The 16,435-nt window shown below is 46.3% G+C and overlaps 1 protein-coding gene across 1 annotated transcript in view; it reads right to left on the reverse strand.

The window, feature by feature from the left end:
- Positions 1–16,435, reverse strand: part of MKS1 (MKS transition zone complex subunit 1) — a 225,202-nt gene that overhangs the window by 105,658 nt on the left and 103,109 nt on the right. Inside the window, exon 8 of the mRNA XM_069226780.1 lies at positions 8,905–9,013. Within this exon, the coding sequence (XP_069082881.1) occupies positions 8,905–9,013 (109 nt within the window). The remainder of the gene's footprint in view (positions 1–8,904; positions 9,014–16,435) is intronic.

Below are 16,435 nucleotides of genomic sequence, written 5' to 3' on the forward strand. Positions count from 1 at the left end.
AGGCATTGAGAGGGCTCCAGGTGAGATTTGGGTACATTTACTGAAAAGCCCAGATCGAACAACAACTGTGTTGTCATTCGCAGATGAGACAACACAAGCTCTGGAGACTTGGCTTTGATCAACCAATCGTCCAGGTAGGGAAAAACCGCTACTTCCCTCTTTCTGAGATGTGCTGCAACAACTGCCATCACCTTTGTGAAAACCCGAGGTGCTGAAGTAAGTCCAAACAGAAGGACCGCAAACTGGTAGTGTTGCGTTCCGACCACAAACCGGAGATACTTCCTGTGCGACTTGATTATCGGGACATGAAAGTACGCGTCCTGCAAGTCGACAGACACCATCCAGTCTCCTTCGTTCAACGCTAAAAGAACCTGCGCTAGGGTCAGCATTTTGAATTTTTCCTGCTTGAGGAATAAATTCAAAATCCTCAAGTCTAGGATCGGCCGTAAACGACCGTCCACTTTGCGAATCAGGAAATATCTTGAATAACACCCCTGACCCCTTTCCTGCAACGGCACCAACTCTATAGCACCTTTTGCCAACATGGTGACAACCTCCTGTTGTAACAACAGAAGATGGTCTTCTGAACAAAAGGAGGGATGGGGGGAAAGGGAGGGGGGAACTCCTGAAAGGGGAGAGCATAGCCCTTTTCCACAATTCCTAGCACACACGAGTCTGTTGTAATCGACTTCCATTTCTGCAGAAAAAGACTTAATCTTCCCCCTACAGGAGAAGAATGGTTGATAAAGTGGGGAAAACTAGGGCTGCTTCTGCTGTTGTCCACCAGAGGAGGATGAAGAAGATGACAGCTGCTGGGCTGGACCTCTAGCTCTACCCCTACCCCGCCCTCTAAAGGCACGATAGGGCGGATTGGCAGGTTGCTGGGCGTAGGACTGCGACCTCCGAAAGACAGAGCCTTGAGTAAACCCCCGAAACCTACGAAAAGGTCTATAAGGCATTGCAGTCGATGTCTGTAAGCCCAAGGACTTAGCTGTCACCCGACAGTCCTTAAACCGTTCAAGGGCAGAGTCCGCCTGGTCCCCAAACAACTTCTCTCCATCGAATGGTAGATCCATTAGGGTGGATTGAACATCTGAAGAAAAACCAGAGGACCTTAACCATGCATGCCTCCTAGTAGCCACAGATGTTCCCATGGACCTGGCTATGGAATCTGAAGTGTCCAGGCCAGATTGTATTATTTGCTGAGCAGCTGCCTGCGCATCCATAAAAAGGGAACCAAACGATTTCTACATCTCTTGTGGCAGTTCTTTCGCCATCGCTTTAGAGGAGTCCATAAGGGCGTGGACGTTTCTGCCCAGCACACAGGTAGAATTAGTAGCCTTAAGCGCCATACTACAAGATGAAAAGATCTTTTTTGAAGACTGCTCCATCCTTTTGGAATCCCTATCAGTAGGGACTCCAGGGAAAGTCCCAGGAGCAGACCTTGCAGAACATGACACTTGTACTACTAAGCTTTCCGGAGTTGGATGTCATGATAGAAAAAACGGATCTGTTGGTGCGCCCCTATGTCTCCTCGTCACTGCCCTGTTCACAGCCGGAGTTGTTACCGGCTTCTTCCACAAGTCTAGAATAGGCTCCGTTAAAGCCTCATTGAAAGGCAACAAAGGGTCAGCACTGGACGAGGAGGGATGTAGTATCTCTGTGAGCAGGTTAGTTTTCACCTCTGCCACAGACAAAGGTAAATCCAGGTACTCCGCTGCCTTCTTCACCACTGAATGGAAGGAAGCGGCCTCTTCAGTAAACTCCCCCGGAGACGCAATGTCCCACTCTGGGGAAGTATCCAGACCACTTGCAGTGGCAAGACCCTGAAACTCATCCGAAGGCTCAATCTCGCCTTCCTCCAACTGTCTATATTCCTCTTCCTCCAAAAGTCTCAAAGCCTTCCTCCGAGATCGAAGATGCGTCTCTAAGGCCGACGTCGACAAAGAATCCATCGACGCGACGACTTCGAATGCCGAAAGTGCCCAGGAGGAGATGGACGACTCCTAGACTCACCCGACGCCGGAGCCGGCGTCGACACGGAGTCGACCGATGACCTTCTCGGAGTCGGTTGGCAGGAAGGTGATGGAGCCGCTCTGGATGGGGACAACAACGACGTCGGATGATGCGGAGAAGCATCCACCGTCACCAGAGGAGGACTCCTGCCAGGGGATACCCTCGGCGCCGAACCGCCAGTCTCTGAAGGGCAGAAGGGCATGAATAGAGCAGCCTTGTACGGCGCCGGAGAACCCAAATTAAACGGCAATGGTCCCGTGGGACCCGCCGGTGCACCAGCAGGGGCCATGGATTGGAACATGGCATACATTGCATTCAGAAATGCAACCGGATCCGTCCCTGGAGCCAGGAAAGCCGGGTACTGTTGAGCAGAGGTCTGCTGTACATCAGGCTCCCTCGACGCCGGCGAAAACTGAGGGCTACCCTGAACGACCTCAAATACGGATGGCGCCGGCGACAACTCCGGACTCTCGGGTTGAGGCGTGACAGTAGGGCTCATCTCCCATGTCTTCTGACATCGAGAAGATCGAGACCTCGATCGGCTCCGCTCCGAACGGCGGCGAGAGTCATGACGGCGCCGAGAGTCATGATGACGCCGCTTTTTATGCCTTTTGGGAGAAGAATGGGAGGAATCCTTCTTATGGCCCTTCTTCTTCGCTTTTGCCAAGAAGAGCTTCACCTCACGCTCCTTCAGAGCTTTCGGATTCATGCTCTGGCACGAAGAGCATCCTTCTACATCATGCTCCGAACTAAGGCACCAAATACAATCCGAATGGGGGTCGGTCACTGACATTCGACCCCCACATTCTCTACACGGCTTGAAACCGGACTTTTTTGGAGTCGACATTGTAACCACCAAAAAGCGCTACAGTTATCAACGAGCCAGGAAGAAAAACCGTTGACGTCGAAGGCACGGAAAAAAGGAAAACTGACGTCAGTACGCCGACGAGGACCTCTTATTGGCACGTTGACGTCAGACGGAGTCACGTGGAACCGTGCCATTAAGACGTCCTCGTCGACGTGAACAGCTAGGAAGAAGACTTTCCGTCGGATGCTGACGCAAGGACGAATTCATAAGGCGAGGAATCCACAGGTAGTTGTATCCATCAGAAGTGGCATGTTTTAGATTTTAACTCCACTCCAAGACATTGTCCACAAAAAGACATATATTAGTGAACAAACTCCTTCGTCAAACAGAAAAGTGAGTGGTAATGCTCCTCTTAACTTTTGAGAAAGGTGGACAATCAGAGACACTAGGAAACAGAGCTTCTAACTCGCAGGGACTGAATAATAACACAAACCAAAATGTGATCGTTTTCAATCAGATGGTTCTAAACAAAGGAGCATGAATTTGTCTAAGCTGTGCCGAAAGAGTGTTCACAAACTTGAGGGCCCTGCCTGCTACTCAGTTTACCAAAATAGGAATTATGTTGTTTGCTTATTTGGATGAAAGTCTCCTAAAGATTCTTTCATTGGAAAAGAATCATTTTGAGAGCCAAGATGTGGTTTAAAAATTGAGACTACCGGTGTCATAATTGGGACTACCGGTGTCCAAACGGAAAGCTTCTTCATACTAAATTGCTAACTTTTAGTAGGGCAAGACTGGACACAACACTGGCAACACATTTCTTACAAAACAAGATATTCATTAAACAGTTTTAGAATGTTCGACCTAAAGGGCATATTACCTATTCCTAATGTTATCTGAACAAAGAAGTGATTATTTGTGAGACCAAGAACCTAAGGACATGGTCACAACAGAAGAATTTCAATAATTTCTTACATATAGTTCTCCTTATTGTAAGGATGGCAATAAGAATGATTTAGTATAGGTTACAAACATGAAGTATCCTCACTATATCATCATATAACAGATTTTAAATGCACTCTAGGGGATTGGCATAGAGTTGCTCTTGCCAAACTGCTTTTTCTAACAGACAAAGGGGGACTATTGTTCCAGACTTCCAAATATAATACTTAGAGACTCCACTCCAATGGGTGATATCCTGTGGTTGATGGCAGGCAGTAACCCAGAAGTACAAATATGTTATGCCCACCCTAAAAGGAGTGAGTGTGCCTTATTGTTCCTAGGAACGTGACACTTATACTCAGATACCCCACTTTTGCTATACACAGCCAAATACTGCTGGCATAGATACCTGCAAAAACCTAAGCAACAGGACGTGCATGCCTCAGGAATTTTTACTTGGTTCCTTCCGTTATTCAAATGTTCAAAGTTGTGGCTATTGTAAAGCAATGGCACAATGATGTGATCACACAGATAGATGTATGGTTCCAGATCATTTATGGCATTTCAATAACTGAAGCAGGCATACAACCTACCTCCTGACCAAATCATGACACACACAAAAGACTATGCAAAGCAGCAGGGTCGACTTGGGGTCAATCCCCAGATGAATCAGAGACTGACAGAACATCGTAAATACTGGTAATACCAGAGGCTGCTCCGCTTGAGGATCGTTTACTGGTGGAACCCATAATGGATAATGCAACCTCCACTGTATAAACAAAACTTGTTAATAACTCCCCTGACCCCACAAGTGGTACTGAAGAAGGCCTGGAAGGGAGACCTGGGAAAACTAGATGATGATGATTGGGCTGAAGCCCTGCAAAGTCCCCAGGAAGTAGTGGTTTGTGCCCATAGCTGGTTGATACAGCTTAGAATCCTCCATAGGTCGTATTAATCTAGGATGCTACTCCAGAAAATGGGGAGACCAGACTCTATACTGTGCGTCCGGAGATGTGGGCAAGATGGCACGTCATTCCTCATACTTTGGGAGTACCCAGTGCTGCAACTCTTTTGGGGAGAGGTGGTACAGAAAATGACTTGGAACTAACAGCAGAAGTACCTATAGATGCGGCAACTTCAACACTGTGTCCGTAATGTCCAATAAGGCAGTGTCTGTTCTGTGACATAGATGGAAATTAGATTGGCAGTGCTGAAGAAACTCATGTTTGCTAAAGTGAAGCTTGAGCAACTGGTGACTATTTATTCAAGCACTCTACTGGTAATATCTTCTTTGACTTTCTGAAATAACTCACACCCTCACCATGCACTGCTTATGACCTCACATCTTACATCACTCATGACATCTGAAATTCTGTTGTTTTTTTTTGTTCAAAATGTTACATGTAAACCACATTTTCACCTAACTAGATCGTCACTTTAACCTTTGTTTTTACCAGTGAGAATATATGTGTGTGTATCTCCCCGAAACAAACAATTGAAAACCATTTTAAAGTTGCACTCCAGGAAAGTTTATTCAGCATACACCACCACCTACGCGTTTCGACCACTTGATGCAAGACCGAGTGGTCAAAACGCGTAGGTGGTGGTGTTTGGTGAAGTACACTATTGGATGAAGTGAATAAATTCTCCTGGCGTGCAACATTACAATTGTTTGTTTTGGTGATTGAAGAGGAATGGTCCGTTCCTTACATGTGCACCAGTGAGAAATGTGCGCTGCAATTAGGACCGTTTGATGGATTATATATATATACCCCCTTTCATCATATATAATTATTGCAACTTCAAGGGGCAGAGAGGGGCTGTGTACCTTTATGTGACTGCATGCTATGCATTTCTGTGTACTCATTGTGAGGAGGGAGCTGCTTCTTATCCCCATAACTGAATGATTTGTTTTCTTCAAACCTTACACTTTCACAGTTTATGTGAATTTTTGTACAAACACTATGGGGGTCATTATGAAGACCGCCAGGGTAAAGGTGGCGGTCCCACCGCCAATAGGCTGGTGATGAAGACCGCCACATTATGAGTGTGGCGAGTTGGTGGCTGCCAACCCGCCACATCTCCACTCATACCGCTGGGCCAGAGATGATCACCTCCGAACTGGTGGTCCACAGAAGACTGCCGGCGGTATTAGGAGCAGCATTTCCACCAGGGTTTCTGCAGCGGTAGCACCGTCATGAAAACTATGGCGGAAAGGCTACCGGTGACAAGGAATTTCTTCCCTGTCACTGGTAGATGCCTCCCCCAGCAAGCCCTAATACCCCCCTCCCCTCCATACATAGCGCCCCCCTCCCCGCATACATGCACAGACACTTACACGTACCACGCATACACTTATTCACCTACACTTACATACACGCATTCACTCACACGCATCCATACTCACATTCACCTCAGCACTCATACATGCATTCAACCATGCATACTCACACGCAAGAACGCATACATGCAAAAAATACATGCACACACGCACTCACTTCAACACTTAGACACAAATACAACCACGCATACACACATTCATGCACACACGCAGACACCACACACTCACACACAACACCCTCCCACCCCCAGCATCGGACAATCAACTTACCTGGTTCACGGAGGAGGTTGTCCGGTAGAGAACGGGTAGGGCCGCTTCCACCGCCGGCAGTGCCCCACCAGCAGGAGACCGCCAGGCCATGTTATTGTACATAATAGGGCTGGTGGAGTCATACTGGCGGGGCGGGGCCGGTGGTGGAATCGCCACAGCGCCTCCGACTACCAGCATGACTACTGCTGGATTTCCGCCCAAAATGTGGCAGAAATCCAGCAATACTCTTAATATGGTGGTCGGAAGACCGCCAGCACTGCGGTCTTCTGGCGCCCACGGCTTTGGCGGTCTTGTAAAAAGACTGCCTAAGTCATAATGAAGGCCATAGTTTCTTAACACCATATATTTCCCCAACTAAGTCTTGCAATCCCTACCAGGTTGGTCATACCATGTAATGATCTCTATGAAGGCAATTGTTCGTTATCACCTTTCAGTGCAATCACTTCATACCGGTTCCAGCACTTTTATCACACCCCCAGTCAGCTCTTTCAACATTTGAACACACTGTAATCTCTCAGTGAAACAGTTTCATCAATAACTTGCAATCCATTCACTACTGCTTCATGCATCTAAATAAAGCCTGCAAATCCCTTTTCAGACACTAAATCTTCTCACACAAGCCCTTACATGCAAGTATGTTCAGTAATCCCTACTTAGACAGTAATCGTTGGTAAGAGCAGACACTGTACATAAACCAGTGTGCATCACAGACTGCTCTGAAATTACTGCACAAGCCTTACGGGGTGAAATCCTGCACTGACTATCTTTGTCTAACAATTATTATTGTACAATGTTTATAGAGGGGTAGTAGGGACAAGAGACAAGTGTCTGCTGGTGCCAATAATTTCTACGGTCAAAAATTATTATAGCTGTGAACTGGCACAATGATTGCTACCCTCAGTAATTAATGACATCAGTAGGCCTTGTTTCAGCAAGCCAGAGGAAACCGCATGAGCAATCACTGACAACAGCAGGCACTGTGCCAGAAATAACTGTCCTGAGAAGACAATGTGGGAGATACTCTTACCCTTATCACTGTGCTTGTAAGCACTGATACAGTAGACACAGTGCATCAATAATGATTACCCCCAGTAGCAATATTAGTAAACAGTCAGTAATGAATGTACCTCCTCAAACAGTGTCATTCAGTATAGCCCTAGTACTCCGTAATAGACTGGCAACAATTAGAACTGACCCAACACAGACCGTGCCAATACTTGTATTCATAGCAAACGTTAATCCCACCAATAAATATAATCGGGCACCACAAACATGGCTGCCTACCCTGTCCGACAGATTGCTGGCTCATCAGTGCTGTTTAGAGTTGGCAAACTGTCATGTTTCCACCAGAAACCTTTAACTTGCCACCCCACAGACAGCAGGCTATCGGTCCAAGTATCTCAGTTTATCGGCCTTATGTAGTTTGGCAGCCCCTAACAACAACAAATATAAATAAACTACTATTCTGTGAATTTGATATAGAAAACCAAAAACCTTCAGCAAAGCAACAGTGCCTTCAGAGGAGCCTGCTTGGAGATGATCTCTGAATATGGCAGGCAGTCATTCACCAGGGTGGTGAAGGACATCGCCGATTCATAAATAAAGCCCAATGTCTTCAACATGCATTGCATCGGTAAGCACATCCTGCTAGCGATCGCTATTCTGAAATCTGGACCCCAGCAGACATATCAGTAATCATCCTCCATGACAGCACCCCACCCTGGTATTACTGAGTCCCACTGTAAGACTGCACAGTAGTTGCTGCCCCCAGGGGAGACACTGCTCATTTGCTTGAGAGTACTGCCCCCTACTCAGAATAGGTCTCACAACAATTCATTCCTGCCCTCAGTACATAACGAGCACTTATATATGCCATTAGTGAGACAAAGAAGGAGCTAGCTATCTCGTGGGTATGCCTCTATGTGCAGGCAACTTGGATACGAACGAGGGGCTGTGTTCCTTGTCAAAATGCAGCAAGTGGAACAGACAGGCCCTCATTGTCCACCTAATGCCTTTGTAGACAATTTCCTGTTAGCTCCCAAATTAACCAAACACAGCTGCCTGTAGACAACAGCAGGGTGCTTAGGGCAGAGCCTCAGGTTACGAAACTAGGGACAGATGTCTAACCATGCATTTTTTTCAAGCCAATTAATGTAATTACTCATTAGGCTGAATAATTTATCTTCTTGTTGCTATCAACTTCCAAAGGTCACTCTAGAAAGGTACAAGGGTAAGGAGGCACAAAATAGTTACAGCAGATCATCTGCCGGATCCTAATTGACAGACTGCCAAGGCTGGCATTCATAGACAACACTTTGGGTGACCCGAAGACTCAGAAAACAGAAAATTCAGTCTTCAGTTCAAATTAACAGTTCATAGGAATGGTCATGATTACAAAATCCATGACTCATGTGGATGTTCAGTTAGCTACCTTATATAGTTTCTCTGTATTCGTCCTTAGTCTCATACACAGCTGAGTGGTCACTCTCTCATCACATATTATAATACCTTACAAGGGGATTCTTACATCCTTATATATGTGTTGCTCCCGCTCTTGCTCGTCTTTCTGCACTGCCACAGATGCATTTTCAAGAGTGTATTTCCAGAGTTCCCGCTTCTCACCTTCCGTCTCGATCCTGGTTACCAAGTCCCACAACAACATAGAAGAGCAAAAAAGTAAATTAGTGCAGTCTGCAATTAACGCAATATACCCTTCGTTTTCCAAATGCCCCTTTAAACACTAAGACTTGCAAGGCATTGTAAACTTCATAATAACTTTTACACATGCTCAAAGGTTCCTCTAATATTATTTCTTTCCAGCTGCAAGCAATCAAGTGGCATTGGTGTGTATGGAGTGACTGTGTCTTCATGGCGAAGTGGTTTCCTAGTAAGGAAGGTTGGGAGCCTAGGAAATGAAGTCGGTCTAGACATCAGTGGATGCATAAGAGTTTTGCTTTACTGGAACTAATAACCTGCTGATCTAATCTCCTGTTATATACTCGTCAACCCAAATAAAATAATAAACAGAAACGGAGTTAGACAGTTAAATCTGAAATTCTTTCATCGTCCTCCAAGGAGTATCAGGTAGGCATAAAAGGAGGAAGTGGAACCGCAGAAGGGCAAAAGAGTTTTTGGGCTGCATGTGGATGGGGTCATCGGACAAGGCAGAAGAGGACCACAAACGAGACAAATAACAGCTGAGAAATGTGGGCATGTTCAAAGGAGGAGGTTGGCAATGCCACAAAAAAGGACATGGAGTAGAATGAGCAGCATGGAATGTTAAAACAGGTAACACTTCCTGGTGGATATTCTAACCGTTGATTCCCCAGGCAACAGACTGGATCAGCTGTGCTCCCGCATGCCACTACATGGTGCAGAGATACTCCACATTGGCTTTGTTCTACCCCAGAAACGAGGGAGCACAGTCGCACATCAGCACCGCTCCTGCACGCCAATGGCAGTTTCTGAGTTCACTCTTTCCCCCTGAGATAGAGCACAAAATAATTGTCACCATCAGAGTGCAGATCGCTGATTTAGGACCTTTTTAGATAGTAAAAACAGACCATCTAAAGAATGGGGAGGTAGGAGGGCAGTGAGAAGTTTGCGGTTAGATAGAGCATTTACCAGAAAGAGCATTACAGTAGAGAAGTAACTTGGTCTTCTGATGGATACTTCTCACTGCAGATTCCTCACCTTAGAATAGATACCAAAGCAGTACTTCCCAACGTGGAGGAAGAGACCAAGAGGGCCTGCAAATCTGAACAGGCAAAATTCACTTTCAGGTGAACCTGGCTGTAAAGGCATTAGTAGTTTGCACACATATCCACTGACCTCCATGTCCCGGCCCGGCACATGTCAAGGACAGGCACTCCATGTGCTAATGCAGTGATGGTAGTATTAGCCCTGGTGGAATGAGTCCTCAGTGCTTCCAAAGGGGGCTTCTTCACCAATGCGCAGCAGATCTTAATGCAAAGGACTATCCAGCTTGACAGAGTTCTTTTCTGCACCGCCTTCCTTTTCTTTGCCCCAGAGAGTCCTATAGAAAGCTGATTGTCCACCCAATGCTGCAAAAGAAGGTCCTCTAGAAGTGGTTGTTTAATGAGAAGACAGATACTCCTGCCCAGATGTTCCAGGTGGCAAACTCTCCTGCTCAAATCCAGAGCCAAATGAATGACTTAGGCTGGTTTATTCTTGATTGTCTTCGGAACTCAGGGCAGGAGAGGCAGAAAGGAGTCTCATGCACACTCTAGCTGGAATGTGTCTATGGCTACCATCCAGTCGCCCAGGTTCAGGAGAGATAGAACCTTGTCCACCATAAGCATTTTAAATCTGTCCTTCCTTAACAAGGAACTCCGAGAGTGAAGATCTAAAAGAGAACAAAGGCCTCCATCCTTCTTAGGCACAAGGAAGTAGCCGAAGTAACAACCCATAACAACCCATCCCTATCTCCGAGGATTAAACCCTTCGATTGCACTTTTGGAAAGTAAAGCACACACTATTTGCAGCAAGAAGGAAAGGTGTTCCTCTGAAAGACACTCTGATGTGAGAGGAAGTGGTGGTGGGTTGGAAAGGAATGGAAGAGAAAAGCCTGAAGAACCTGTTTGTGATGGATTGCCACCCTGCGAGAAAGTGATGGAAGCAGTTTCCCAAAGAGTGGTAATGCAACACTAAGTACAAACTAAAGTGGCTTTGCAGCTGATGCCACGGGGTAGGGATCTGGGAAGATCTGTGCCCTTGAAGACCTGTATGGTACCTGCTTGCTCCCTTCCGCGGTCACAAAATACCTGGGTGGTGACTGCTGCAGGGGCGACGGGGCCTGATGTGACCTGTATTCCAACTCTCTTGAGTAGCATCAGAATGGCTGAAGCTGGTGGGAGGGGTGGAGAAGCCAGAAGAAGAAGGAGAAGAACCTCATCCACATATGGCAACAGAGTACCACACTGATGCAGACTGCTTTATTCCAACAATTAGTCGTATCCAGACCAGCACAAATTACGTATTTGACCACATCCTGAACACTTTGAGACACAAAGGCCCTAAATTCCTCCAGGATCACCAACAAAATTTTGCTAGCCATGTCCCAGAGGGCGGTCTACATCAGCTTAGTAGACACACTGTGCAGACTAACCTCAAGGCCAAGTACACCCAAGTGAACAATAGTTCCCCGAATACGTCAATCCTCTCTAACTCCCTGTCTTGGGTGAGGGAGGGTCCTAGGGAAAGATAGGGGGTTCATCTTGGTGATGGAAGTCTGGAGCACAAGACTATCAGGAGTAGGATGCTATGTCAGAAAGACCGGTCTGCATTACAATGGTTTGTGGCATTTGGCCACCTGTTTGTTTATTACAGGGCATCAGAATGATGGCTTTGTTAAATGGAAGTAAGGGCTCAGATGAAGCAGGAGAAAGCCGCAGAACCTCTGTGAGGACTCCATTTCAGGCTCAACAGAAGTCTGCCAGCTGTAGGTCCAAGCCCTCTGCAGCATGTCAAATAAGCACATCAAAAGAACCAATCACTTCTACTGGAGACCCAATGGGAGAGAAGAACCCTGCACTGGAGGAAGTTTCAATCCCACTGCCTCTTGTAGATATATATATATATATATATATATATATATACATATACTGTCACCATCATAATGTGGCAGACATCGTCCCCAATGTGATCTCCAGTGTAGGAAAGTGCCCCTTTTGAACATGGTCACCCCCACTTTTTGCTCACTGGTACCGAGATTTTTCGACTGAGGTGCACTGAGTTCCTACTAAACATGTCCCCAATGCCAGTGCTCTTTCCCTAAAACAAGGTCAAATGTCTGATTGTACACAATTGTCACCTACTCTAGTAACTGTAAGTCCCTAGTAAATGGTACCCCTGGTACCTAGAGCCTGGGTACCAGAAAGGGTCCCTGAGGGCTGCAGCATGTGTTGTGCCACCCTAAGGGACCCCCCTACAAATTGCACCTAGCCTGTCATCGCAGACTGCGTGTCATGGTGCAAACCATGAGTGAAAACACAACATGGCATACACATTGTGTGCCATGCCCCAGTCACTGCATCTAAATATATGTAAGTCAGCACTAAAGCAGAGCATGAACAGATATGCCCCTGTGATGTCTAGTTCAACACTGCAAGTGATCAGGGAAGACATCTTAGGGTACATACTGGGCACTGGTCAACACAAGTGACCCAGCAACATAATGGTTTCACTGAAACCTATGGTGTTTGGTATCAAACAGTCGTCTTAATAAATCCAGAATGATGCCAGTCTTGGACTTATTATGACATGCACCCAGAGGGCACCTTAGAGGTGCCCCTAAAACCTATTAATCCTCTAGTGTGCTAGCTGAATGGCATCAAACATCCTGCCACTACAGACATGTTTCTGGCCTCCTAAATGTGAGAGCTCACGCTCTTAGAAACCAGAAACAATGCATGCTCCAGAGGAAGGTGTTATCACGTCTCCCAGCAGGATGGCTAATGAATATGCATACCAAGGCCAGGGAATTCAAAGACCCTGCCGCCTTTGGTATGAAAGCCCAGCTTTCTCCAGACCTTGGAGTTGCCACCCCCTGCCCTGGGGCCCACTTGGCACAAGGACAGGCAGGAGATTAGCTATGCAGGTAGACGTGGTGCACTACCAGGCTAGCCACACTCCTAAGGTGGGCAGCCCGATGTGCTCCACGAAAAAATGGTGCCACAATCTTGTTTTTGGCAGAACTAGGAACTCTGGGACAGGGTTATGCCCACTTCCCACAGGAAGTGGTCATATAGGCGGTGTAGTCACCCCAGTGTTAAATAGCCCATTGGCTACTACCCTAAAAGCCCTTGAATTCAGTATTTAGGCGGCCCCCTGACACCAGAAGAACAGATTCGTCCAACAAAAAGAAGAAGAAGGACCACAAAGAGCTGAAAATGTGAGAACTATGGACATCTGGTGGACTTTGGCACAAAACCCTGCCTGCTTATCTGCTCCTGTCCCAACAATCATGACAACCCAACCTGTCCTGCATCTGTGCATCCTCCAAAAGCCTCAGAGAGCCTCCAGCACTTCGTCAAGCTGTGAGCATCTTCTTTGAACTGGAGGAGCCACTTCCCCACACCCTGAAGGCACCAACTGCAAAATTCGCTTCACTGTTCTATGGTCCACCAATGCAGCAGCCGCCCAGGAGGGGGTCACCAAGCTCCAGCAGGACCAACCCGTCTCCATACCAAGTGAGAAGACCCCAACACCTTCCGGAGCCGAACTGCCCCAATACCCGGGGCAGCAGAACCCTTGCAGCAACCAACGTTTGAGTCCAGACCAGACTCCAATGGCCTGACCAGAGACCAGCCGTTGAGGGCATTGCAGAGGCCATCACCAAGAGTGGACCGGATGCTCTGTTTTTGTCCCCTCTTAGCAGGTCCACCTAATAATTATGGGTGCCTTGATGCAGGAGCACCCAGCGACCAAACCCTGCTGCACCCGAGCTCCACAGCCCGGGTCTATGACAACCAACTGTGTTCATTTCCCCCAGGACCTCCACTGACTCAGCCGCCCGTTGGGAGCTCCTGGACTTGTACCCCTCTGCAGCTTGTTTCTAGGGGATTGGGTGGCCCTCCTCTTCACCAACTGTGCAGTGCGCAAGGCACCCGGCTCGTCCAGCACCACAGCACCCAGACACCCCAGGGCAGGTAAAACTGTACTACTGGTGGTGTAAATGACCTTGCTCCCATGGCACCCCACAATGAAAGAGGACACCGAGAACTCTCTGCAAGGAATCCCGTTGCAGTAAAAGTACTTGTAAGCCTTTACCGAGTAACAGCAAATTTGAGTAAAACTGCTACTTACTTGCAAATCAATATACAGCACAGTACTTACCTTCTTTGAAGTTTTTCTGGTGTTGAAAAAGTATTTGAATTTTTACTAAAATTGTTTTTGTGTTTCTTCATGAGTGTGTGTCTTATTTATTGACTCTGTGTTCAACAAATGCTTAACACTACCCTCTGATAAGCCTAGACTGCTCGCCTACACTACCAGACCAATAACAGTCGTCTGGACTATCTGCATATTGTCCCCTAACAATGGTACACTACATAAATAGCCAGCTTCCTACATCCAAGATGTAAACTTTGGTGTGAATCAGAGCCAAAAACGTGATGGAGCCTCTCAGAATAGCTCTGTGGTAGTGGTGTCATAAAGCTCTCAAAGCCAGACTCACCTTTGGTCCATATGATGCATGTCATTATCTTTCACAGGACTCTCGAAAGTGTCAATTTATCCAAACAATGTCTTGCTAACACCTAGAGTGGCCATGCTTTCTGATGTATACATTTCAAGGTATGATGAGCTGACTTATACTCATCATGCTGGTTCATACCGGTTATGTCTCGGATTAATGGGAAGACCCCCGTGTAGGGGAAAAGTCAGTGCTCAATCCTACATAATCCTCTGAAGGAGAAAGGTCTTCACCCTAGGTTATCTCAGAATGTCTGCCAAACTGCTGAAGCATCCATTTCTATGCTGAAAGCAGATTCAGAGCCAAGAGAGAGAGGAGGGGATGCAAGTCCAGCTTAGGTGTTCTCATTTCAAAGGCACACTCTCCCCTCGCTGAACTCAGATAATCACAGCTTCTCTGCTGTGAAAAGGTATGCAATGCGCTGAATTAAAAGAAAATCTAGAGGGAAGTCGGCTACTCCATTCTCTCATAGTGTAGAACACAGAAAACATCTTAAGGGTGTTAGGCTGCTAGGAATATTTCATTTATGTTAGAAATTTTCATATTATTGCTGCTGCTAGTAACATGCATCAATGCAGTTCTAATTATAACCTGTACTAAACAATAGGACGAGCCTGTTGAAATAAACACTTTAAATTATATATAGTGTCTTCTTAGTACAGTACTTGTGTGTGCTATACTAAAGAATGCAATTGGGTTTGAATTACCACTGCATCCCTGACCTCTTTTCAGAACTGTTGGTAATCCAGAAAGCACACCACATTGACAAGTATGTCGAGTGGGGTTGCATGGAGCTACAATAACTTGGACTTTCACACTCAAGCCCTGGGGCACTGAACTAAGTCCAAGCACTTGTGCGTAGGAAAGCAACCCTTGTACAACTAGGCCATAGCCTCAGTTTAGACAACATAGCGTCCAATGTGGGGAATTTGGATTTTTGGACCTTTGCATTGTCTTTGAATATGCACACTCAAGAGAACCATCATTAAATATATATGAAGAAGCATGTAGTAATCATGGTTTCCTCCTACAGGGAATAAGGAAGCACCTATTACTGTGGGTTTGTCAAGCGTGACTCAAAAGATTATTTCTATCAGTGGTTTTATATGTTTATGAAACTCATGTTTTATTGAGTTTGTTCAATTAAAATAGCAGCTCCTCCAGTTGTGATAGGAGTAAATTATCAAGAGACAGTTACACAACTTCAAGAATAGAGGTGTCCGTTATACTGGGGAGAGGGGGAAGTTACAATTTTAACACCTACACACACAGCGCATGCCTGTGACACATTTTACTCATGGGTGGAATTCAAGTCTATAGATGCTGACTCTGGGCAGTTGTAGAATTATACACCAAGAGCACTGCCTGCACACTACAGTGCAAGCTAGTATCTGGAATTCCCTTTAACTCACCAATAACACTAAAATCAGTTTGCTGGTGAGTTACCACACATACAACCAGGTTGGATTGGGTCTCTTGAATAATGAGAGGGCAACATGGGCAGTAAAAGCTGCATATACACCCCTTCCACGTCCTGAGAACCAACCACTTGCTGACGTTGTAGGAATCAAATTATAGTCTCCTTATACATGAAACTAATACAATAAGTGCTACAAACCATGAGCACTAGACTAGCAGGATCAGTAGTGCAGTTGCAGGTTACCATTCAAGTAATCAGTCCACAGACAAACAATAAGATAGGAAAGATGCCCACGAAGCGTGATGAAATTGTCTTCTGGACAGCTCGCAAGACCAATCATTTGGAAGTGGTTTACCTTCACACAACACCCCAAGACAAGCACAGAACAATGACTACATGTCTTCACCTTGAAAGTGTATTTGC

Source organism: Pleurodeles waltl, chromosome 3_2, assembly GCF_031143425.1.
Source record: "Pleurodeles waltl isolate 20211129_DDA chromosome 3_2, aPleWal1.hap1.20221129, whole genome shotgun sequence".
Classification (NCBI taxonomy): domain Eukaryota; kingdom Metazoa; phylum Chordata; class Amphibia; order Caudata; family Salamandridae; genus Pleurodeles; species Pleurodeles waltl.